We start from the raw sequence: 27,697 nt of genomic DNA, 5'->3' as shown, positions 1-27,697 counted from the left end.
ATATATATATATATATATATATATATACAATAATAACGTTAAGTCAACGGTATTCATAAACACGCTGAAAAGAGATTATGCGTGTTGATAGCATGCCAAAAATACGTGATACGTGTCATACATACGCAATTTCATGAGATCAGTCTGAGCATGGATGTTGTTGTGACTTAACGTTCCCTTCAAAATGATGCAAATACTGAGAAATGTAATATTTAAACCCCTTCTCTCTTGCTCTGGGGAGCTGGAGGAAAATCATTAGCCAGTCGATGAACATAATCGACTGTAATATTCGGCAAATGTTCAAGACATCTGGAGAAACATACATCCTCTACGTCGTCCATCAGGCTACCGGAAACTAGACACCCCATATCGGTTTCGCAGCCGGAACTAGCATATGCTAACGTGCACATAGTCCATTGAATAGCCCTGCTCTATATGATATCTAGGTGAAAGAGGCTCTATGTGATGGGATTTATCTGACCTTGGTGAAGCGAGGCCGCTAGCAGACGGTCGGTTTAGCCAGTCTGTCTGCTTTCTGACCTGGTGCCAAATTTGTCATGTTTTAGCTCTAAGACTATGAGTCAAATTACTAGAGAGAAGATACTATTACTAGATACTATCTCTTTTAAACAGGTCAGGCTTGCCCCAAAAACTTTTCCAATTGTCTAAATTCAACATTATTTTGCGGACACCACTCAGACAGCCAACGGTTTAGTGAGGCCATCTCATCATCTCATCACTCCTGCGAACATGAAGCTGGCCAGAGCAAATTACAGTGCCTGACATCGTACTTGCGAGTTCACACACCTATTTAATATTAATTTTGGTGATCTTCGACAGGCGAAGTCGAACATCATTTGTGCCGACATGAATAATGATTTTAGAGAATTTACAATTAGCATTAGCCAGCACTTTTAAATTTGCTGTGATGTCATGGCTCCAGGCAAACATGTGACTATGGTTGCTGGTGTCTCTATTTTAACGTTCTGTGCGAATCACCAATTACCAAGGCACAATCAACAGGATTCTCAGCGGGTGTTTCACTGAGTGGGGCAAATTGATTTGTAATGGGAAGCAGAACGGAAGAGTGGTTCTTTGATCTGCGACTAGAGAGATGCCTAATCGTCACTCATCTGCCCTGCTGCACGGGCTCTACTTCAGCCGGAACCAAAACATGCGAAGAGTTCACTATGCTAGGCACATCCAAAACACTATCTAAAGACCTAGCATTCTTACTATCCTCAATTAAAGTTTAAATGCGTGTCTCAAATTTTGAAATCTTCTCCGTCAGCCTGACTGTCTCCTTGCATTTATCACAAACAAATCCTATATAGCTTGTTTTCACGTGACGTCACGCCACTGCGTTGCCATGGCGCGAAATGCAGATGGAGGGCAGGAAGTGATTTTCTATATTTAGGAAGCACTATAACACACTCAAAATGCTTATGTTTTGCGTCGTTTATGGTTGCTCAAATCGATCAAACCAGGAGGAGTTTTTATCGTGTGCCAAAAGTTGTTGTTCATAAGGGTGGAAAATACAAGAAATTGACAGACAAACACCGGAAAAAAATGCCTTGCAAACCTACGTCTGCGGTTGGGAGGAGCCGAATGGGAAAATGCCTGTGTGCAGTGATCACTTGTGTGCGTCAAATGTGAGTTAATACATTATTTATGTGGCTTATAATTACATTATTCAGGTGTTTAAATACACTTATGTGGCTGTTTGTGTAACGTATCAGTTTCCGAACTTCAAAGTATGTCTGTAAGACGAGTTAGAATCTCTCAATTCAGTTGAAAATCGTTCCTCTTCATAACGTAAGGATTACGTCCAACATATGTTTCGATTTTCTGTTTATATATTTCTCTTGTAACAGCGTCTAAAGTAGTACAGTACGGATTTTCCTCCATCTCTCTTCACTCCTTGCACTCCATCTGCATTCCGCGCGTCAACACAATCACGTGACTGCAAACCACCTATTGCCATCGGAGAAGGCTATACTAAACATGTGACATGAGACACAGGTGACAATAACAGGACAAGACATTACTCACCGTGTTTGTGTTTATTGATTCTTACTCACCACGTTTGTTGACTGGTTTTACTCACCGGGCTTTTCCTGAACTCAAAGGCGCGGGAGAAAATAAATAAATAAATGGGCGGGCGAGATAAAATAAATAAATAAATGAGCGCACGGGCGGTGCGTTAACAGGCTACCGAGTTACTAGTGTGTTGTGCAAACAATACTGGAAGCTGTGTAAGGTTAATCTGAAAAGTAAAATGTGTTTAGAAGTATAAACAACTAGAAATGATGGTTAAATAAAATTTATTGCACCACCTTGCATCAATCTAGAGCTAACTTTTTTTTTTTGTGTTACCAAAAATAGATATGTAACAGGGCCCCAGACTAACTTTTCCACTGGTTGAACTGGTGCTACCAACTTTCTCAGTTGGTCGCACCAGCGTTTGATTTGGTCGCACTTTTTTTTCTTTGCTACCTGCCATGGGATCTTTGCTAATCTATCTATCTATCATCTTTCTATCAGCATCATCTTTCTATCTTTTAAAATCATTAAACATTCAAATGCATGCATTATATTTTAAAAGATTATAGTATTATAATAAGCTAATACAGATTTTTCGTTATCAAAGTTTATAGTTATAACAAAAAAAAAATCAGAAATCTCACACTCCTTACCTTCAGCATTTTATAATTATTTTCCTTTTCCTCAGTCGATCGATTACCCTCATCTAACCACTGAAAAGACGTAGGAAGGGGCACACTGTTTCGTGAGACATTTAAATTTTTATATGCCTTAATTCGTGAATTCGTAATTGGCGCGTTTCACCATCACTGTGCAATGCGGGTGACATCTACATTCGTCAATAAATAAACTGCACGTTTCTTGCAGAAGAACACTGTAGCCGGAGCTACTTCTCTCCATTAATGCATATGGCGAGTCACGCAGGCACTGGGCAACTCCGCATCCGATTCGACCCCGGGATAAAATAGTCAGAATATAAACACTTATTGTAGGCATACCGTAGTGATTCAGGATAAGTCAAAAACACGGTTTGGGAAATAGATTCATGATGTAGCCTACTCGTTCATTTTGAGCATAAGTTATAGACTGCAGCAGCTGATACAACGGCGTTCTGTTGCGCGAGCGTCCACTCGCACATATGCGACCATATAAAATTTTAAGTCGCACATTCTCAAAAAACGGTCGCATATGCAACCAATTTGGTCGCAGTCTGGAACCCTGTGTAAATAAGGATTTGAACCCTCATCCACTTGAATAAGTGAAAACTTTCCTGCACTATATTTTTTTTATATTTTGCATTTATTTATTTAAAACTTATTTGTTGTTAGTTTTTTATTTTATTTTCTGACCGTCATTATCACCGTCACCGTCATTGGAACTGGTGGCTTGTTGCGACACCAGACAGAAGCCTTCAGCACCAGCAGAGCTCCTCCTGTTGCGTTCACTGCTGCAGTTTAAAGACAGAAAGAGGTGAGTACAGGTTTTCGAAAGGCTGTATTGATTGGGAGAGCATTGATGGAGCACTCAACCCGTCCTGTGCCCCCTGTAGGAGAACCAATGCGAGGTTCAAGATTTGTAGAGGTGCCCTGGTGCTCAGTACCTCTTCGGGAACATTTCACCATCGTGGGCAAAGACACATGGACCCACTCTGCTTTGATCAGGTGCTTGGGGATAGTAGAACGTGAGCCTGGAAATCTGCAGTCTATAACATTACAATGCACAATCTGCCAACTCCCCAGCGACAAAAGCAAAACTGGCCGATCAAAACTGCAGCCCAGATTTATCTGGAGGCATGGACGCATTTGATGAAGTTGCCTCAGCACATCTTTGTTTTGTCTAGACAACAAACATCCACATCTAAAGTGGTTCGTCCCTTGTTGCTTTCAAGTAGTTGCTTTAAAAACAATCACAAAACTGATTTTGAAGTTCTTCTGACCAGGGCTGGATTTAAAGTATGGGACTGCAGCCGAGGGAGTCAGTAATGCTTAACAGGCTGACTTCCTGCCGCTCCCAAAACATCTCTGCCAGCACATGAAAGAATCCACTCAATAAAATTGCCTTTCTTCTCCCTCTTTGACGTGGTGCTTGAGAGCGTGTAGCATTCAGAGCCCATCCCACTGTGCTTGGGGCCTAAAGTGCATTCACCTAGCGGATCTTGGACACGTTGGTCCAGCAGGTGCTGCCCAGAGAGGGCCTGAAATTGCACTACCATTAGGATAAAATTGATTTCTGTTTCAGTGTTTTTCATGCAATGTAACTGCAGCCAGTGGAGGCCTGGGGTCTGCGATCTATCTCTCGGCCCACAGTACAGTTAAATTAATGGCCCCGGGGGCTAGAGAAAAACATGCACAGGCCTCGGGTCGGCCATTTAACCACAGGGTGCTGTGCACAATGGACATGAATTCCCTTTAATACTGAAGATCAGCTTCTATAATTTCACAGCCTCCTTGCAGAAATGACCTCAGCAGAGGAGGGAAAGATTACCTGCCTCCAGCCAACTCTCACCATTACAGGATTTTGTTCTTTTCCTCATCTTTTTTTCTGACTCCAACAGAAACAAAAAAAGATGAATACACAGCTGGTGAGGAATGTCTATAATTTTGCAGTGTTGGGGTTAAATTTCAAAGTGAAAACGTGCAAAATGAGTTCCTGAAGAATTCAGCAAGTTCTATGCGGAGTGATCATTTTAATTTGTTTACATTTACTAATTTAGCTGACGCTTTTATCCAAAGCAACTTACAATTGCTATATATGTCAGTGGTCACACACCTCTGGAGCAACTAGGAGTTAAGTGTCTTGCTCAGGGACACTTTCACACCAAAGGCATGTGTCCTATCCACTGCACCATCACAACCCCGATCAGCTGTTAGGATTTGATTTTGATTATGATCTCTTCCTGTCTCTCGGAAATACTTGATTGTGATTGGTCATACGTCGTGGTATTCTTCACTAGAATATTCTTGTATAGTGACACCACACTATGATTTATTAACTATAACTTAAACCAGATAATTATAGTTTATGTAAGTTGATAAAAATGTGTGTAGTGTAAGTGTAAAATTTTAATTAATTTCACATTAATTTCTTGCTTCTACATATTTTTGTTGTCTTGAAATGGCATTTTACATGTCCATAGAGTTCTGTGTACATATTTGCACCGGTCAACATTTGTTGTAGATTTATTTGTATGCTGTAGAATGTCTTCATTCTCATGACAGACTCATCAGTTGAATAACAGCCAGACAGCTCCACCCATTAATCAGTTGTCATATTTCTTTGGTTTATTTCCTGAAAAGAACCAATTTACGTGGCTAATAGTTTTCCCTTTGTCAGAGAGCTTCTTAATTACCTTATAATCCTCCTAAAATGAGTTGAATATGGTTAAATGCAGTGTTTAATCTGCTGCCGTTTACCAATGTGACATTCTAGTATTTGAGATTAGAGGTTCATCATGCAGAGGATCTTGATTTGAATCAGCTGTCAGTCAGAGTTATAATGATGATTGAACATTGACACCAGATAGGGACTGATCTGATATCCATGTTCACATCAACACGCACACGACAGACACATTTTGTTTTTGGTTAATGCTTATAAAATTGCTAGTAAAATCTCAAATGACATAAAATGAATTTAGCTTTTACATTCATTTTATGTCCAAATGATTTCCAAATGAGCTCTGGTATGTTTTTCTCCAACATAAGCTTCTGTTCATATCTGCTCATATGCTATACAACATGTAGTTACTGTCCTCTAATCTGAAAGATCAAGCAATGTTCCAAGAGTGCTCACATAACTGCCCAACAGCACTGGGACTTTCCACAGTTTGTATCTCTCCGCTTGTCTATTTGTGTTAAGGCCTGTTCACACCAAGGACGATAACTACAACCATAATGATTTAATCCACACCACAACTATAATGATAATGATACAGAGGAAAAAATATCAATAAAAAAACAATAAAATCAGAATCCATCTTGCTTTCAAGAGCTTGGGCACTTAAAGCAGTAGATGCAGAATTGTTGCAGTGACAAAACTGCAGCACATGCTTAAAATTAATAGAAAACTATCATGCGTTGATGTGGACACTAATATGGTTTTCGTTATAGTTATTTTTCTTGATGTGAATTGCCCTAAAGTGGTTGGAATTTTAGAGCCTATATTTTTGCTGATCAGATAGCTATCTGATCCTGAACAGACCAGTTGTAAATGCCCTCCAAAGAGCCTTCGAGATGAATTTTAATCTGATCACTCAAACCATTTCAGGAGGTGGTTTGAGACTCATTCCAAACGAAACTGGACAAGTGTAAATGCATCTGGTTATTGAAACCACATATGCAAATTTTACTCCTCCCAAAATGGTAAAAAAAATAAAAATAAACGTGTGACCTTTTTATAGCCTACATAACTGTTATAGCCAGATATGCCACAGCATCACCATATACACCATGTAGATGAGTAGAGTTTTTCTTCTGAAAGCCAACTCGCAAACTGCCGCAAATAAAACTGAAAGTAAGTCTCAGGCATTCAACACATAATCATCTTAATTAAAAGTATTGAGACTAAATCTTACCTGTGCTGATGTCGCTCTCCTATTGTGGTATTTCATCTTGAAATTAGCAGAAAATAAATAAAATGCAGCTCATATCTGTTGCTTTCATTAGCTGTGTTTCCATTACCCTTCAATTTGCGCAAATTGAAATTGCGAAATCAAAATATGCTCAATGGAAATGCGTACATTTCGCAAAAACTCCCGTTTATCGCAAAAAAAGTTTTTACGCTCGCATGAGGAGGTTTTTCAGGCAATTCGAAAAAGGATTTTTTCGCAAAACTGCAATGGAAACGGATTTTGCGCATTTACGGTCACCTGACTTAGAAGACGGAGTGTGTTTTAGGTCCGTGTCCGCAAATAATAATAATAATCATCATCATTAGCCTAACATTTATTAGGCTATGTAGAAGATGCTTTTATCAAAAAAGGAACAAAGCAGTTAGTCACATCTCATCAGTACAGTTTGGACAATAATGATAATAGGGCTAAGATTATCATAAATAAACACTCGATTTTGACCAATATCCAAGAGTGTGTGTGGAGTTTGGAGTATGCACTGGACGGCAGACAGTCGCGGGCGCACCGTGGAAACTTTCATTTTCCCATCAACAGTGGAATCAACTTAAATACAAAAATAAAATGCGAATAAATAATACATTATTTGCAACTAATTTTATTTGCGTAATGTCACAATAACAAGAAAACGTTGTGCTTTTGTAAAATAAAATAAAACAATCAGGCGCGCTTTACTGTATGATCTTCGTGAACTGAAGTGCGAGAACTGAAACAATAGCCTTTATAGACCATTTCACAAGATGTAAACAACACTGGTCCAGAAGCACTTCCTGTTTCAGTTTTTTAACACTACATAAAAGCTGGGATAAAATACAACCAACAGAACATTTAAAACTGAATCAAAAAGTTAAACAAACATCTTTAAGATGTTTCCTTTACATGTGAAATAAAGAAAACAGTTACAAACTGAAACAGGAAGTGCTTCTGGACCAGTGTTGTTTACATCTTGTGAAATGGTCTATAGACTAAAGCTTTAAATGTCCACTTTAAAAAGAACAAATTCGAATCGTCAGCTAATACCTTCTGATTATGTAAGCCGTATGAAAGGAGCAGCTCTCTCTAAAGGTGCATCCGGAGATTATGTTTTTAGCTCGTTATTTTTTCAGACGCATTTAATAACTCACCTATACAGCACTGCGGGACAAATATCATAAATATCCAGGTTCCAATTTGGCCTTAGAAAACCAGTAAAATCTACATTTTGTCCCATATTAATTTGTGAATATTTTAAATGTTTTAAAGGGGGCAAAAAGTCATAAACAAATATCTGAAAATTCGTTGAGATGTATATAGGCTAGCGCAGCATTGGTGTCAAACTAAAATGTTGGTGTTCAACGTTGCGTTTTAAAAATACAACAACCGTTCATTTTTCGTTTTGCAATGACCGTTTGGGACATAATATGAGATAGAGTTCCTTATTAAATTCATAAATAAAAAGAAACAGTAATTACAGGAATAGCCTCAAAACCTCTAAACCTCAAAGAAATGCCATCAAGACATCAAAGAAAAAATGAGGGAGAAACACAGGAACTCCGTGTCTTTCCCTGCCATTAATGCTTGGATAACACACCACGTCTCCTTCCATTAATAATAATAATAATGTCTAGTGTGGTGCTTGGCTGTGATATAGGTTATAAACCTACCAAAGTCCAATGACATGATTTTTGGAATGACTCATCGCGAGAGAGAGAAAAAAAAAAGACGTTTTAGTCGCATAACATCGGTTAATGGAAACACCGTCATTTCGCAATAGTTTTTTAACGACATTTGGAAAATATGTCAAAAGTTTTACGCAAATCTGTAATGGAAACGCGCCTATTGACGTGAATTTGCATATAGCTCGGAAATTGAAGATCACAATATATTTGTTTTGTGGATATAGGCACGTGTGTGGCCAAGTGTAAATAAAACCACTTTAAACAGTCTTGGGGAACAGATAGCTATTTGATCAGTAAAAACACTTACAGTAACAAGGTGTAAGTACACTGGTCCTTACACTGACTCTTTCTGCAGTTACATAGTTACACCAGTAGGACCAGAACTTACTGTTTGACTCCATCACCTTTTCTTCTTCAGAGTGTGTGAAGCAGGGCTAATTTAATGTCATTACACTGCAGATGCCATTCTGATGTTCTCATAATGTCTCTTTCTCTCTATAGGTTCAGCAGATTGATAGAGTGGTGGAGGTTGTGGACGAGGCTGTCAAAGGTCAGTCTCTCTCTTACACACACTCTCAGCCTGTCTTTCTGTCTATGTGAAGGTATCTGTCTCACTGCTGTGTGTGATCATGGAAGTCCAGCCAGAAGATTACATTGCAGTAATCCAGTTTAGAGATCTTCCTGATGTAGTATAGTGCAAACCTGCATGATCAAGCTGTCTTTGCGATGTTGTCTTTAAAGATCACTTTGAAGCGAGAGAGAAATATAGCAGCAGAATATTTTAGAGGAACAACAGATCCACATCAGCAGCTTCAGTGCTCATTAGTGTTGCTCAGGATTGTTCATTCACTGCATGACTACTTTTAAAGGGAATGTGTGTGTTGCCTTGAGCATTTCTCAATGTGGAAGTTGTCATGTTACTTTACTTTTATCATACGTTGAATAAGTAGCTGGTCACACGTTTAGTGTTGCTCAAATCCTAGTGCACTGCCTACATTACACAGCTGTCCTTCACAGTGAACACAATCCCAAAAAGCACTGATATAAGCTCTGTGTAATGTATCTGGTCTGCTGCCACAGCATTTAATGAAATATATTTATGCAAATTAGTTATCTAATTTAAAGTACCACATGCAAGTGTAGAGTAAATGTGATAATGCATTATGCTTGGAGTGTAAACATGTTAACATCAAACTCCATTTAAATGAATTGTGTATCTAATATACTTCAATCGTTGAAATTTGTCAGTATTAAAGCTAATAAAACAATCAAAGCTATTAATGTGGATTAATATGGACATAAAGAGCGTTTTTGAGCCTCTTAACAGACACAAAATGCAATTAAAATGTCTGTCCAACATGAACAGGGACCCTACATGTGAACAAGATGTGTTTAGCAACTTAGCCATTGTTTCAGCTCAACTAAATAGTCTTTTAGACAGCAAGCTGTAGTCTCGCGCTACAGTCCCGTGCTGTCGCCGGAAAAGGTAAACAATGTCCAGGTGGGAGGAGCGTTGATTATGTGCAACAAGTTTTTTTTTTTTTTTTTTTTTTCAAAAAAGCCAAAAAGGGCTAACTGCATACATGTATCAAATCCCCACAAAACTAGAGCATTTCATTGTTGCTTATCAGTGTAGGCTGCCGACCATTAGGCATAACAATGTATAACATAGCAACAGAAAATTGAGTGGCCATCTCTGCAGTGGTATTATTTTGTTATTCTTTGATTTGTCCCTCCCATTCATTTGAGATTACATTTCTATTTAGATTTATTTTAGGCGCTTGTTTATCTTCCGCTGTCGTGTTGCTTAATGGCGAGCGCTTGTTTGTTTTACCCTTCGCCGCGTTGCTATGCGCGCAGTCGCGCACAGGAGTAAAAGTCCCGGATGTCCGACTTTGAGAATATCACAACACTATGCTTTATAGCAGGGGTTCTCAACTCCAGTCCTCGCGACCCACTGCTCTGCATATTGTGTATGTCTCCCTTAATTAACACACCTGATTCAGATCCTCAGCTCGTTAGGATAGACTCTGGCCATTTCTCAAAACCAAGAATGCAAAGAACAGACTTGTGTTCTTGAGAAGAAAGCTCTTGCTAGTTGTTCTTGGAAGAACAAACTCACGAGGTGACGAGCACACAGAACGCTGCTGACAGTTTGAGACGATGTGTTCTTGCTGGTATTGCACAATAGTACCCCCGCACAGATGCCGTCTGCAGTGCCCAAACATAACGAGAATTTTTGACGATAACAGCCAGGCTTTATCACCCAAAGCCTTAGGGATTGTACACTACAATGTAATGTATATTCATTACAATAAAGCAACACCTGTCTCATTTTAATTCTGCTTCTGTTGTTTGTTTGTGTACATCACTAGCTAACGGCGGGGAAAAACGCCAGTAATATTCAGATAACTTAAAGGGTACCTATTATGGATTTTTGAAAATTGCCCTTCGTGTAGTGTTTAACATACAGATCTAAGTGAAGAGAAACATCCTGCAAAGTTTTAAACATGAAAGTTCATCGTATGCAAAGTTATTGTCTCTCAAAAGTAAGAGTCGACTCTGAGTCGCTGATATGAATCGTTCGAAGAACGATGCTTTTCCTTTGTCTAGTTGACGTCAACTTGACAAGTTATTTGAATAAGAAACGCCCACTTATTGGGCTCGGAGACGCCAGGGAAAACCGAAAAACAATCATGTCGACGAGAAGCTGTGTTTTAAAGTGCGACGCAAAAGCGAACTTTTTTCACCTGCCAAGTGAGGAGCATTTGAAGACTAAGTGGCTGCCTGCAGTTCATATATACAAGTATACCACACAAGTATAGCCCAAACCTTGTTCTGTGTTCGTGTCATTTTGAAGATGATTGCTTCACAAACCTAAACGCTATAAAGTATGGATTCGCGAGCCGGCTCTAACGAGCTGAGGATCTGAATCAGGTGTGTTAAATAAGGGAGACATACACAATATGCAGAGCAGTGGGTCGCGAGGACTGGACTTGAGAACCCATTTAAGGTGATAGGCATTCCGTTTTCGACAATCTCTGCACAGAGAATACCAATCACAACTGACTAGGTCATCTGACCAATCACCGCAGATTAGCGTCACGCAAAGGCGGGTTTTGGAAAAAGGACTCGCTAAACGATTCATATGGGAGTCGGTGAGCAAATCAGGTAAAAATAAATGCATATTATAAGACAACAAAAGTGTTTTTTGTCATTGCATGCTTGTAAAACTGTTGTTGGGGACTCCCAGAACAATATTAGGAACATTTTAAATGCCATAATAGGTACCCTTTAAAAATGACCTGCCTCTCTCTGCTTCCCGGCTCCTCCTGCGAATGCCGAAATTAATTATGGGATAGTTCTGCGTCAAGTTCACACAAGTTACCAACCGATGCATCCTCGGTAAAATGGGAGTGTCAAGAACACATCCAGGATTTTTAACCGTTCTTGCCAAAATGCAAACTTGCGTATTGGGACGCGTCTGATGACGTTTCACAAGTCCACAAGAACACAAGTACAGACAAGAAGGCATATTGAGAAACGGCCTCTGTGTCTATCCTAAGGAGCTGAGAATCTGAATCAGGTGTGTTAAATAAGGGAGACATAGACAATATGCAGAGCAGTGGGTCGCGAGGACTGGAGTTGAGAAGCCCTGCTTTATAGAATTTATATCTATCAAAATTTATTTTAAATGATTGTTGTAGCTCTAATCGTGAGCCATCAGAATGCTTGATAATTGTTGTGTGAATAAAGCAATTGCCCATGTTGTTGACTGTGATTTGGGACCATGTCCAGGTGGCTCATGTGAGAGTATGCCGCAGTTCAGAGAGCTCTCGGCCTCTCCTCATTGTTACTGCTGTCGTCAGAGGAATCTGGGAGTTCATTTCCATGATGTTATGCTTTATGAAGGTGTGTGTGAACATCTGTACGGTTGAGCTCAGGATTTTCTACACTATAAGGAATCAGGATAATTCATGGCCATGTCTCTTTTGCTTCTCGGTCCGCTCCTTTTCTCTCTCCGTATGCTCTCGGCTCAGTCAACATGCAGCAGACACTCTCCCTCTTGGCTTGAACAGCTATAGGTGTTCTGGGGAAATGACAGCTCACGGCCTGTCTCTTGTGGCCTAAAGTTAATGTGTGATTATGTTGGAATAGAACACAATCCTTTATTCTCTTTGGCATCAATCTGTATTCATGGCTTGCGGCATGATGAGTTTGTGCCATTGCTTGTGTGTGACGCTGTGTTTGTGTTCAAGGTCACTCTGTGCGTCTTCTGGGTCAGAAGAAGGAGAAAGGGAAACGACTGGGAGGAGCACGGCTGGATTTGCCCAAGATCAGAAAGAACCCGCTGATTGAAATAATTTCCATCAATACAGGGTAAGCTGTGTGCCTTACAGACATTCATGAACAATTCATAGTCATCAGAGATTATAGATACATTGTTTAAGCAGTTCATGTTTCTTTCATTAAGAATGCGGCTCCTCTGGGACTGCTGGTTCTTTGCTAATGCTGACTTTGGTCGCTGAACTGCAGCCTTGACTGATGTGGCTGAATCGAGAAGCATTTTTATTCTTTCATCAGCACAGCCACATCATATTTTGATGCTCTTTTTTGATACTGTTATATGGATGTGGATAGGCTACTATAGTTATTTACCTGTAGTGCAGAGTCGTTCATTGTAGCTTCATTGTTGACAAACAATAGAAGCCATTTGCAAGTTTGTTTTCTGCATTGCAATGGATTGTAGGTGAATATCTGGGCCATTCTACCGAATTTACCGTTCACAAAGACCCGCCCCCTTTAGTTACTGTTGCTATGTCTGACAAGCCACGCCGCTCTCATGCCACACTATGCTTTCACGCAGTGAAAAATACATCGTGGAGCAGAGATGACACTTACAACTCGCTGACAGAAAGGACGGATCAGGTTATTTTTGATATGAAAAAAAGTCTCACCTTTCAAATTTGGCCATTTTTTAATGGAATTTAAACAATAAATACCGTTTTTTTTGGCTCTTTAATGTTTCTGATAGATTCCTGTTGAGCCTCAATTTTTTGCCATTTAAAAAAAAAGTTTTCACAGGTAAATCAGTAACAATTTTTACAATATTTCATGTGTAATTTATAAAATTTGTTGTATTTTGAACCAAATCTTTCTTTATAAAAGTCATTAAGTTAATCATACTGATTTCAAAGTTAAGAATTTAATAGTTTGAATATGCATTGAACCAAACACTATAATAACATCTCGGTTGATAATTCAGTGTACTTCAGTAAACAAAACATCCATGTTTCGGTCGTGACGGCACATTTTCTGTAGTGAGATTAATGTTTTGGTAGCGGCCGGTCACATCACGCTACAGAATTTTAACTCTAAAACTCGTACTAAAACACTACTGGAACATATTAAGATATTAATGATTTGCATAACTGTACTAAAATTTGGTTTATTTCCCCCAAATAAATGATTGTGTTTTCCTTTTTTCACTACCAAAACAATGATGACATGTTTCGGCCATGACTGTTTCGGTAGTGCAAGCATGGACTTGTGCATGCTTAATATACGACACCTGTATGTCACTGTAATTATCTTACCTCTATTACAATCATCATCCATCAAAACTTTATTAGCTACACTCTTTTTTCTATCCAACTGAGAGATGTAGTTTGTTAACTATGATCATGAAGAGGTTAAGTGTTTTGAGCTTCAATTCAGTTTGTATTTTACACAGCATGATGAGAAACTGCTTGGGCTGCTCCGAAACAATAACATAATATGTACAAGAGGGGCGGTGGTTTGTTATTTTTTTTATTTAAAGTATTCATAATAAAATGTATTCATTAGATTAATACATTTAAATTAATTTTACGTTATCTCGTGTTCCCCTGGTTGAGAACCCCTGCTATAGATTTACGTTTAAGGTTAGGAATTGGTCTAGAGTTAGTTACTTGCAATTATGCATAAATAACTGTTATTACTATAGTAAGTACATGTACTGTAGTAACGTGTAACTAGGTCACCTTAAAATAAAATGTTAACGATTTATGAGATATCACTTTACAGTGTGAGAAACTGCTACAAATAATTCAATGCATGATTCAAATCTGAATGAATCAAACTGAATCAAACAATTTTGACCAAGCAGTTCAAAAGAGTGATTTATTCATGAATTTGGCATTGCCTGTTCTGATTCTAAAGAGCTGATTGAAATCACACGATATGTTTGCAAATATTATCAGGGAAATATTATCAGGGAAAATGATTCTCAGGTCTTGTATACTTGGTCCATTGTCAGGCAAATAATTTATGAGTATTGTTTTACTGGCACATTGTGGTATTTCACCGGGGCTTGTGCATCAGTGGTCTATCAATGCCCCTCGTTGAATACCAACATGATGTTCTGCTGATGGTGAAGCATGGAAGAGTGTGATCTCTATTCCATTAGTGTCACCAAACAGAACTGTAAAAATGATGCCACCCTCCCTGTCTTCCATTGGTTGAATGAACAGGTAGTTCAGAATTGGTGTTATAATGTCATCCTAAAAAGTCATTAGGACTTTTCACACTTGTAGTTAACCCTGAGTCATTCTAAACCCCGGTAAAGGGAACCCTGGGTTATCTTGCTTCATATTTCAGGCTTATATAATTAATAATTTCACACTTTTATAATTAACACAGGGGTTAACAATTAATCCTGGGTATTCATAAGCTGACATTTTAAATTCCTAAACCTTAACGTTCTTTTTTGCATATTTGTGGTGTCGGTGTCATTGATTGCATGAACGTAGCACGCGACCTGTTTACACAAAAGCTCTAGCATCCTCGTATTGCCAACTGTACTCCTATTGAGTTTATACTGAATGGAAATTGTGCAATATAAAGGTTAGAATTAAACTCTCTCTTCTTATTTGCATATTTGTGGTGTCGGTGTCATTGAAGGTTAGAATTAAACTATCTTCTTCATTCATATTTTTGTGTTTTCTGTCAGCATTTGAGATTTTTTCTTCTCAAACGTTGAATTTACTGTTATACATTGCACAGTGATTGGTTTTCTGTTGCTAAACATCCAGCGGTAACAAATCTAACACTACGAGCACACTGTGTAGCCAGGGCATCAGTATTACAATATCATGACAGTGGCATTTGATGTAGTCAAAACTCTGATTGCATATTTCAAGGGGTTATGGGCAATATTGACCCCAGAACATGTCCTTCAGTGAATTGACAGCCAGACCTGAGCTTTCAACACACCATAGACCACTTTGGACTGTTATTGTTTGACAGTGACAGTTTGACTCCTGTTAGACCAGCAGTTGTTGGGGAAATCATCACTTTGGAATAATCATACTTATATTTTTCCAAAACACACTTAAAGATACATTTGGATTGTGGATTACGAAAGGTGAGCAAAGTTCCTAAAAGGCACAAACATCTATATCAATGAGGATTACTCTGACAAGGTCCGCACGAAGTAAAAGGAACTGTTACCTGAACTTAGAGAAGAGAGGGAAAAGGGGAACATTAACTTTCTAAAGTATGACTAACTGATTGTACATCCTCCCTGATCCAGTTGAAATGCCTTACATGTAAAGGTATTTAACTGTTGTCTGTTTTTTTTTTTTTTTTTCTTTGTTTTTTTCTTATGTCATTTTTACACAGTTTCTCTACAGGTAATTTGGTCTTTAATCCAGTTGATATTGATGAGGAAAGATCATACAATGACTGGGTTGACCCAGATAAAAATAGTTTAAACTTAAGGCAGAGAGATACATGTCATTATTATAATGAAGTTGAATTTAATGCACTGTTCAAAAAGTAAATTAAATTATAATGTGGACATGTTTTCCGCTTTTCATTTGAATACCCACAGTCTACCTAAGAAATTTGACTTACTCATACAGTTTCTATCAACTATAGAACATCAGTTGTCTGTGCTTGCCTTGACTGAAACGTGGCTAAATGAGGACATAAGACAAATTTACTCCTTACCTCAATACAACGCAGTACATTTTTGTAGAAAGTAGAAAGGGTGGTGGAGTTTCCCTTTTTATTCTTGATGATTTTGAATTTTTTGAAAGGAAAGATCTGAGTATTCATTTTTCTGAAACTGAGGCAGAAGCAATTTTTATAGAAATTTCAAAATGTGGGTGTTTTGGGGGTCAAACTGTAATTATTGGTTGCATTTATCGACCACCTGATAATGATATTGACATTTTTAATGAAGCCTTGTCCTCTATGCTGGAGATTACAGTATAAGTGCTAAGAATAGGACTTGCATTCTTCTTGGAGATTTCAACATTGATCTTTTGAAACACCAATCAAATTCTTCTATTGAGTTCTTAAATACAATCTATTCATATTATGTTTATCCATTTATTGATAAACCAACAAGGATAACATGCTCATCGGCAACCTTAATCGACAATATTCTAACTAATAATTTTATAAATCCAATCACATCAGGTGTAATGCTTACTGATATTTCAGACCGTCTCCCTGTATTTCTGCTTTTTACAAATTCTCAGCAAAAAAAGCCTACCTATAGTATGAAACATCGTAGATTTACTTCTAAATCTGTTGAGTCTTTCAAAAGATCATTGGCTGAGACATCATGGAATCATGATTTTGGACACCAGGATACCGAAACAGCTTATCAGACATTTATGAATATATTTTCATCTTTGTTTAATAAATGTTTTCCTTTGGTACAAAGTAGAAGTAAAAACAGAAGTATTTCTAAGCCATGGTTTAAACCTGCATTAAGAAAATCCTCCATTATTAAAAATAAGTTGTATAAAAAAAATCTCTCATTAGCCCTACACCATTAAATATTGCGTACTATAAAAAAAAAAATATATATAAAAACAAATTCAGCAAAGTTCTAAAAGATGCCAAGAAAAAAATATTTTTCTGAGAAATTGGGAAATTCTTGTGAAAATACAAAAAAGACCTGGAATGTTATAAATGAATTATTAAAATAAAAACAAACAACTCGAGGATTTCCAGGTCAGTTATCCGATGGTATAGAGAATTATCAAAACCCCATCGATATAGCAAACTGTTTCAATGATTTCTTTGTGAATGTATGTCCTTCACTGGCAAAAAAAAAAAAAAAAAAAAAAAAAAAAACGAATATAGGAAAATTTACATCTCAGATTTTTGATTTGCCATATCCTTGCTTAAATGAATTTGATCCCTTCAACTTCAAATGAAGTGCTTGAAATTATATTAAAGATGAAGGACACAGCTCCAGGACATCATGAAATTAGAGCTAGTCTTATAAAGAAAGTAGTTGGCTCTATTATTGAGCCTGTAACTTATGTTCTCTCTTTGTCACTCAAAACAGGTGTTGTACCAAGAGACTTCAAATTAGCTAAAATAATTCCCTTGTTTAAATCTTGGAATTCACATGTATTTAACAATTATCGACCCATTTCACTATTACCTTTGTTTTTCTATCCCCACATTCTGTGCTGTAATATTGCTTGGGGTGCAACATGTAAAACATATTTAAATAAGATTTTATGGGCTCTATGCACGGCGGTATTTCCGGTGAAGGATTAGGGATGCTCGATAACTTCCGCCGATCATAGAGTCCAATGCAATACCAAGAATTTATATTGAATTTTATACTCCATGGTTATACTAAAGAAACGTTAGTCACAAAAACAGATAAAACAGACACCCCTCGTTGTGTTTATGCTTCTTTTTAAAATTATATTAAATAAACATAACTATATATAAAATTACATCTTAACGTATGTACGTTTCGTTTCAAAGACGGGAGGACAGTAAATATTGAAGACTCTGCCATAATCCCGTTTTCTCCGGTTTTCCTCCGCTTTAATCTACACAACCGGAAATGGACGAGCATCCTTACGTCAAATGCGGAACTTATGCGTGCATATAGCCCATTAAAGGAGCAAAACGCAAGTATCTGAGTTTTTGCAGAACTACGCCCCCTCTGGCGACAAGCGAAACTGCGTGCGCGCTCACACACACATACACACGACACACGTTTGCACGAGCTGTTCATAACCAAAGGAGCATCAGCCGCACACTGTGCGGCACACGTCTTTTGTTAGTCATAATGAGGTAATACAGTTATAAATCTGCAGGTCATTTAAAATATATGAAAGGAAAGGCATTCGAGTGTGTGTGAGGGGAAACGGGTAGTAGAAAACTTCGTTTTTTGTTTCCATCTATCTCCATGTTGAACTGTTTTATGTGCTTACTGTATCCACGTATGATTGTATAATTATGGAAACACGTTCATGAACAATATAAGTTATTACTTTGTATAGGACCCATTTGAGCCCGAGAGCAGACCGGAGATCTCTCCGTTTGTTGAAAGCCTTTCCGATGTTGACTCTCGTCTTATTCCGACAACTGGCACTGGACAGACAGAAGTTTTCTCTGTCTCACGTGGAGTTTGCGTTGGGGTTTGGAATGAACTACAAGCTCTTTGGGGCTGTTTACACCTGGCCACAATGCGTTTTCTCAGATCGGATAGCTATCTGATTTATCAAAACAATTCCATTACACCTGGTCACTTAAATGTGTTTTTGCAAAACGGATATAATCTGTTCTTCAATTCCCACGCTATATAGGCTACAGAATTCATGAAGTGCACGTCACCGAAAGCAACAGATATGAGCTGCATTTTATTAATCATCGGCTAATTTCAAAATCAGCAAAGACAACAATAAGAGAAAGCGGCAACAGCCCTGGTAAAGATCATTTTATTTCTTTACTTTTATTGAAGATGGTAGTGTTAAGAGTCTGCGACTTACTTTCACTTTGATTTGCGATAGATTGCGGATTTCTTAAAAACTTTAACAGACACACCAACTCTCAAGATGGGTTTATACAATCAGTGAAAATTAGACTATTAACATTGTAAAATACATTATTAAAAATCAAAACATTAACAAAATTTACTTATTGACTAATTTTGTTATAATTTAATATTAATATTTCGTATTAAGTACAGTTGTATGTTTGCATAGAATTCATTTTGAACGCTACATTACATGCTTTCAAAATCTGAGGTAAATGATCCGTTATCGCTTGTGGCACAGTGACCTATTTTTAACTAAAAACAAATAATGTGTACTCATAACCAGTGTAATTTCTTCATTAGTGTTGGGCGATATGCTCCATTTTCATATCGTCCTATCGTCAGCCTGCGAGATCAGCGATACACGATAGTATCGTGAGGGGGCGGGGCTAACATTTGATTATTAACTTGATTATTTAGCCTACTCATTAATTTGCTTGTTTTATTAGCCTACTTCGTTTTATATACGAGAATCTTTTTTCTATTTTGCTAGCAAAGGTGGAGTGTTTATTAATAGGATCAGGTTATTTCCTGGTATAGTGAGGTAAAAAAAAGAGATCCTAATCCTTTTGTTTGTCAATGGGAAATTTACGGACACATTAGCCTATCCTCATGCCGTTACATACAGCATTTTGACTAGGGCCTATTTCTGCACGAGATGAAAACACGTTTTAATAATTTCTTGGGTCAGAAAAAGTCGGAGTTTGCGATATGTGCCCCCCTACCAGTGCGCTCTCTGCGCACTTCACATGCGCACTTCAGTACGAAGTACGCGGATTAATGTGTTTTAAATGCCGGGAGAAACAAGAGCAAGGGCCAAACGTCTAGCTGAGTCGATCGGTTTATACTTATGACTTGACTCTGATAAAGGAAACGTTTACATGACCACATGCATTGTCAAGTTTATTCAACATAATCAGGTTAAGAACGTCGTCGCATGTAAACGCGCTCAATCTCTGAAAGTGAAAGTAAAAACGGACTGCTTTCGGCATCTGCATTAACGCCGCGTTCCCTCAGAGACGACGATGAAAACGGTAACTATAATACTATTTTAGTGATATTATTATTAATACTATTTAGTAATTATATTGTTTTTAGTGTTAGTGTCAATAAACGTTTTGTTAATGTGTTACGGAAACAAATACTGACGAACGATGCCGTTTTCATCTTGGATCTGTAGGAAATTGAATTTTGCGTCTGTTAAAACGAGCACACTTGATAATTTGGGAATGGATCACCTTGCAATTAAATTTTGATGTGGGATGTTTTTTAGTCTGTTTTAAAAACATTCTCTTAGAGGAGTCCTCATTAGTGCGTGTGTTGTTGCAATTGTTATGAGGTGATGTCGTTGTAAATTTAGGCAAGGCAAATTGATTGTAGTTCCTAATATTCATTTAATAAAAATACTAGCTTTATAATAATAGGCCTAATAATAATAATTTAATACATTATGGTAAAACGAGCCAATTATCATATTGATATCGTCAAAGGCATCTGCCATCGGCGATATGTCAGACTATCGTCGATACACGATACTATCGTCTATCGGCACAACCCTATTCTTCATTCTGTCAGCCGCGACGTCGCAGAAATAGGAACCGTTTCTGAATTGGAAACTTTGCGTGTCGCCGTCGCGTCTGGTTAGGACAAAAACTCTGATTAACATGGAAAAGATACCTTTTATCACGTGTCGCAGCGTCGCGTCGGAGTCCTGAAGAAGGAGTCCTATCGGGCCTGGTTGGCTTGTGGGACTCCGGAGGCAGCTGACAGGTACCGGCAGGCCAAGCGGACTGCGGCCCGAGTGGTTGTGGAGGCAAAAACTCGGGCCTGGGAGAGAGAGAGATCTGCAGAGAGATGGAGGCGGCAAGAGAAAAGGTCAATACTGGGGAGTGGAAGCTCCGCAAATACACAAATAGAAAGAGTAAAAGTGTGGGAGACATTTGCTGAAATAATGAAAGATGATGACCAAAGTGCTGGCTTTGCCTTTGTTATGTGTAGGCCTACGTCTTCTTGCGAGTTGCGATGCTGTGTTGTTACATGTCTATGGCCCAAAAAATAAAATGCGGTCAGGAAGCGGGTCGGGTACAATATTTTTTTTACTTTTTTGCGGTCCGAGTTGCGGGCGGGTAGTTGAAAATGTCGGTCGGTTGCGGGTTGTTTATACATTGACCCGCGCATCACTGGTTCCAACTACAGTGGGATCACACTTCTCAGCCTCCCGGGGAAAGTCTATGCCAGGGTACTGGAGAGGAGAATACGGCCGATAGTGGAACCTCGGATTCAGGAGGAACAGTGTGGTTTTCGTCCTGGCCGTGGAACACTGGACCAGCTCTATACTCTCTACAGGGTGCTGGAGGGTTCATGGGAGTTTGCCCAACCAGTCCACATGTGTTTTGTGGATTTGGAGAAGGCATTCGATTGTGTCCCCCAAGGTGGCCTGTGGAGGGTGCTCCGGGAGTATGTGGTCCGGGGTCCTTTGCTAAGGGCTGTCCGGTCCCTGTATGACCGAAGCAGGAGCTTGGTTCGCATTGCCGGTAGTAAGTCAGACTTCTTCCTTGTGCATGTTGGACTCCGGCAGGGCTGCCCTTTGTTGCCAGTTCTGTTCATAATTTTTATAGACAGAATATCTAGGCGCAGCCAGGGGCCAGAGGGTGTCAGGTTTGGGGACCACACGATTTCGTCTCTGCTCTTTGCGGATGATGTTGTCGTGTTGGCCCCTTCACACCAGGACCTTCAGCATGCACTGGGACTGCATGCACGTTTGCAGCCGAGTGTGAAGCGGGGAAGACCTAGGACACGCTGGAGAGACTATGTCTCCCGGCTGGCCTGGGAACACCTCGGTGTCCCCCCAGAAGAGCTGGAGGAGAGGTGTCTAGGGAGAGGGACGTCTGGGCATCTCTGCTTAGACTGCTGCCCCCGCGACCCGGCCCCGGATGAGCGGAAGATGATGGATGGATGGATGGATGGATGGATTTTTGAGCAGTTAAAATGACAAAGATGTCCATCCCTAGTGAATACAGTTCAAACAGCAGAGCATGGCACTAACACTACCAAGATCATTGGTTTGATTTGCCAAAAAGCAAGAAAGAGAGCAAGAACTGATAAATGCAATTATGACAGATGCAAAAATGTAAATGTGTTCTTGAAAAATGTCTTGGGGGTCGATGCAGGGGGCAACATTTTGAGCAATGTTGCTGGGCAATGGTGCTGTCAACAGGCAACCAGGTGAGAATGTCCACAACCTATAAGTATCCAGATATTTGTTGCCCATTCTCAATGGGTGTCCAAGCAACATCGCTCGGCAACATTGCTCAAAAAAGTTGGCCCATGTATCATTACCTTTGTTACAGCAATGAGACGAGAGTTGCTAGTGAACCCTGTGAACAGCCCCTCGTCTGAAATAATGCAGACACATGGAGTGCTTTCTGGCTCTCCCTGCTCTGATCCTGCAACTCTATTCATAGAGTTGCAATGTTAAAAACATTGTCTTATTGCTTTGGCTTATATCGCGAGTTACCATTGGCTGTGTCCCTGTGCCATCAGTAAATCCTCTAGACTGGTGGAGCACATTTTGCAGGGGGTGAAAATGTAACACCAGACAAATGTTTTCCTTTCTATGCATTTTCCCTTTAGTTTCTGAGTTGGTGAAACATCCACAGATGTTTAGACAAAGCAACACTGTTCCGTTTGTAAACAAAACACATTTCACCATCTTGCACTGGAGTCTCTTTGTGTCAAATGATTGCTGTTGATAACTCTCACTATCACCAGCTGGAGTGCCCAGAATATCCACCAGAGGGTACTCCACCCCAGACCAGTGCCATTCCACTATGGACTACAGTTCCCATAACCCATTGCCGGGACTCATTATTGTTTGATCTCTTCAACTTATGTGGCATTACCCTTGTTATCTCTGTCTATATATAGATGGTTTATTCAGTAAGTTTTTGCAAAGTCTAGTCTAGTGTTATGCTATTCTATGTAACACTAGACAAGCATTCTGTCTTTGATTTCCTTTATGGTTTTGATTCCCATGCCTGGATTCTCGGATTTTCCCTGTTTGCTCTGTGTTCTGCCTTTTGATTGTTTTGGCCCTTGGTTCTGACAGGTTCCTTGCCTGTATTTTGCATTTTGATTCTGGATTACCCTCAAATAAAGCTGCATTTGGACTCAGAGCAGTATGTAACAGAACACCAGATCACAGATGCGTCCAGCAGTCACCCTAGTCCAACTACGTCAAGGAACTCACTCACTGATGACATCACATCAGAGACCTTTTGGACATTGCTAATACCTGACCTCCTAGATTTCACTTTGATTGACTTCTTTTGCCATGGAATCAATAACCCGATACAATCTAAAGTCATCTGTTATGGTACTTGAAGGGTCACTGAATGAGTTGCTAGATTATGCTCTTCAGTTGACTTGGTCCCCCTTCACTGTCGGCGAGATTGAGGAGAACATTTGCCCTAGACGTTTTTTGAGAAGAGGCAGTACCAAGCTCCTGTGGCCATGGAGCTTGGCACATCATGCTTTCCAGCAAGTCCTGTTTGGATGGTCACCAGCCCTGTACATTCCAGTTCGGTTATCCCCACACCCAGAGCCTGTCCACAACATGGCCACTACACCAGAGCCTTCATTCAACATGGCCACCACATCCAGAGCTTTCAGCTGTCATGGACACTATTAACAAACTTTTAGCTATGACTTTTGCCTCCAGAAAATGTAGGGGTATACACCGTAAATCAACATGTTAACCAAACATTCACATTTCTACTAATTTCCACTGTATTATTAATAAATACTTTGATATTAGATGCAGAAATGACAATGTGTTGTTTTAAATTCACATTTTATTGTGCACTTTTATAGATGCAACAACAAGGTAAACTGACAGCACCAATATGAAAAATATATTCCATTGATACATTAAGACAAAAAGTGCTTAGTAACAAGTTACAAACAATACTTGAAGTATCTACACATTTGGGGCACTGGTCAATAACATTCCACTAGAACTAGTAGGCCAAAACAACTTTACTCGCCTTTATTCCCTCCCCCTTAGAGAAGATCCACCTGTGTTCCACTAAGAGGCTCAGAAGGCCAGCCCTTGTAATTTGGCTTCCTAGACCTTTTACCCTGACTGAACCATGTTTTTAAAGCTTCCTTGACATCAAACTCTTGTAAACTAGGTCCCTCCATGATAATTTAAATCAAGTCCTCCACAGTGTCTACATGCAGGGACCCCCTGACATCATATTTAATCCTCTTCTGAGCAGAAAATCCCCTTTGACATACAGAAGAGGAGACTGGGAGGACCAGCATGATGTTCACAAGATGTAGGGTGTTCCACAAAGATTGGATCATTAGTGTAGGTTTTATTTAATCAAAAAGTAATAATTATCAATTAAATGTACAAGGATGTGATCAAAATGTAGTATTTTGTAATCGGAGCAGAATGACAACTTTGTTACCATCATCTTCCATAAGGCATGATAAGACTTGTCCGTGTAGTTCCTAAAGATGAATGTCTTCATAGATTGATACTCCTCTCTAGCTAGATTGGAATCACTGCCATTTCTGAAAAGAGTGAAAGGAAAAACTGACCAAACAATCTTAGGTGCAAGCAAAGTGCAGTCGATGGTTGCTCACTGGTTGTTGCAGCTTAGGTGTGCTTGCCATGGAGAGTCCTTCCTTTCCCAGCCCAGCAGCTTCACATTTAATAATGATCATCTGAGTTCACACAACATTTTAGACAACAATAATAATAATAAAAAAAAGAATAAACATAGACATGATCCACCATGGAATTTTCCTTTGCACAGATGGCGTTGCGTGCTCCAGTTTACAATTACAAATAATTCACCTTAAAATTATTAAATTATTTAGGCTACTACCTTATCTTTATTCCGACGGTTCACATACCTATGTGAACCTACCCACCCTACATATGTGGCATGCAATGAAATGGGACAATAAAACCCCCTGCCTCAGCTTGGAGGAGGGCTATTACCCCTCCTTTATGCCCGAGATTGACAGCTGCACCATCATCTCTCATGGCAACTGTCTTTTCTAACCACGCTGTTTCTGTTCCTAGATGCTGAAATGCCTCTTTAGTGGCATCATATACACCTTAAAATGCAAGCATGTTATGACTATGGTGTACAATTATGTCTTATATTCCCCCCCGTCATCATCATTAAGTCCCCCCTGTCATCATCACACCTCACAGTTGAATCATTATGGTACCTTAAGTAATATTTTAAACTAATACATATTCACAGTAAAGACAGCTAAACAATTCAGCAATGGGTATAAACACATTTTAAATATATAAATATATAAAATATAAAGCATATTTTGAGCATGTGCATGTTTAACTTCGATGTGGCCAATCAAAATATTCCTTGGTTTCCCTTTGTTTAGGATCCTTGTGTTTATATGATATTTCGCATTCCTTTATTGAAACGTCGGTGTCTACGGAAGAATTAATTGGACTAATATTTGTAACCCACAGAAGACCATCTACAAATGTGTACAATGATGTGCAAATATTTCACTATCTTCAAATGTGTATTTTTACATTTGTGATGTGTAAAATCATATCCACAAAAATACAGGGTGATGTGTACAACACAAAACGAATCGGTTATCTAACGTAACCTCGGTTCTCTCTAGATGAGGGAACGAGTATTGTGTAAGCTAGCTTATGCTACGGGAAAGATTCATCTTTTTCTGAGAAGTTGAAGCCAAAAAATTATCCTTTAATTTTGTATCCATTGTCAATGCAGTTCATCTGCAGCAGACCATGAGCGAGCTAGCTAGCAGCTCATTGGTTTGCTCAGGGAGAACTGCTACAGCCTATGAGGGAACTCGGTTGAACCTGCGGCCAATGAGAAGCTGACACGTTCTCATTGCGTCAAAGCCCGCCAAAACGGCTTGGCCCGAGTCTATAAATAAGCGAGTTTCCCGCTGTTTTCCAGTTTTCATTGAATGAAGCGAGAACACTAGTAGTGCAAGCACGGCCGGGAACACAATACTTGTTCCCTCATCTAGAGAGAACGGAGGTTACTTTTGGTAACTGATTTGTTCTCTTGCGAGAGGTTCTCTCGTATTGCGTAAGCTAGCTTACGCTACGGGAACACATGGTCAACGCCGTGCGCACTAAGTATCCACAATGAATCCAAGGGGAGGGATCCCGGGGGACCCTATAAGTGGGAATTAATAATGTACGTGAACATGAAAGGGCCAGCAAGCGGGCCGGGATTGTGTAGTACATAAGCACGAGGGAAGAACAAGCGGCACGCCGGTTGTATGAGTGTGACTCCCAATAGTGCAGCTCAAAACAGAAGAGCTGAAGCATACTAGACTGCTAGTAGTTTAGCCTGCAGGGCGGGTACTTCCAGATTGTAAAATCTGACAAAGGTGGGAGGGGAAGCCCATCCCGCTGCCACGCATATGTCTTGAATGGAAATGCCGCTGGACCATGCCCACGATGAGGCCATGCCTCTAGTGGAATGAGCCCTGGAGCCGGTTGCACCAACAGGGCTTTACTAAGCCTGGTCCTAACTGCTAAGTAGGTCTTAGTTAAGACCAGTCTTTAGAGTTGACCTAACGTCGGTTGCACCAACCAGGCTTAAGCCAAGGCTTAACTACGCCTGGTCTTAGCGATGCGTGTTCATGTGAATGGCAATGGAACTCTAGCGGTTGCCTAGCAGCGTGCGTTGCTGGGTTACGCTGTAAACGATCTTCCGCTGTTTTGTTAACTTGTAGCCGTATTAATGGAGGATCAAAGAAAAAGGAAAGGAAATTTCACTGACATTGAGATATTAAAGTGAATTCGCCTTATTCACTTGGCGGCCATTTTGAAAATGGAACGCCGCTGAGGGGTACACTCACCCGGAAGGATGCATGCGACGCAGCAGCACCAGCAATGAAAACTCGCAGTGCGGACCACCAATCATTCCTGTCTGCCCGAATTAACGATGCAAAATGTGAAGCAAAGTGCCAGTGACTGAAACATCCCCCGGGCTGTGTTAATTAAGGGATACAGTACCTGTATCGGAGGTTTTATCCACGACATTGAACGTAAGAATGGACGCCAATTTACCTCAGTTTCTGCAAGCTTGTAGGAAGTTGACTGTGTACTATTAGAATCTATACAAATTTATTACCATCATTATTTTTATTCTTTATGAATACATATATGTAAACTTGTATTGTCACCATAGCAGCTTATCATTGTCAGTGTGTACAGGATCAGTCCCTGTCAGACCTTAAAATCACTTCTCCTCTTTCCTTTTACATACGAGTGATTTGATTGTTTTACATGCGTGTGTATGTAAGCTACTGGATGTGTATCTATCTAAACAATAAAGTACAATTGTATCTAACATAGTAACTGACACAGTCAACAACTCCATATTACAGCTTAGCTTACTAACGTTAATTACCTCTGGCTGCTGCAAGCTCGCAGAAACTGGCAAGGCGTCCATTCCTACGTTCAATGTCGTGGATAAAACCTCC

The 27,697-nt window shown here is 39.5% G+C and overlaps 1 protein-coding gene and 1 pseudogene across 3 annotated transcripts in view; one reads left to right on the top strand and one right to left on the bottom strand.

Annotated features, from left to right (window-relative positions):
* cdkal1 (CDKAL1 threonylcarbamoyladenosine tRNA methylthiotransferase) overlaps window positions 1-27,697 on the top strand; it is a 541,736-nt gene that overhangs the window by 153,537 nt on the left and 360,502 nt on the right. For all 3 annotated transcript variants that reach the window (XM_089117457.1, XM_089117458.1, XM_089117459.1), the window contains 2 exons: window positions 8,830-8,878; window positions 12,588-12,708. In XM_089117457.1, coding sequence (XP_088973583.1) covers window positions 8,830-8,878; window positions 12,588-12,708 — 170 coding nt within the window. The remainder of the gene's footprint in view (window positions 1-8,829; window positions 8,879-12,587; window positions 12,709-27,697) is intronic.
* On the bottom strand, window positions 610-2,045 carry LOC148976930 (uncharacterized; annotated as a pseudogene).

The sequence above is a fragment of the Pimephales promelas genome, chromosome 12 (genome assembly GCF_988280905.1).
Source record: "Pimephales promelas chromosome 12, fPimPro1.hap1.1, whole genome shotgun sequence".
Classification (NCBI taxonomy): domain Eukaryota; kingdom Metazoa; phylum Chordata; class Actinopteri; order Cypriniformes; family Leuciscidae; genus Pimephales; species Pimephales promelas.
The sequence above is the reverse complement of the archived record's forward strand: the minus strand, read 5'-3'. Positions and strand labels throughout refer to the sequence as shown.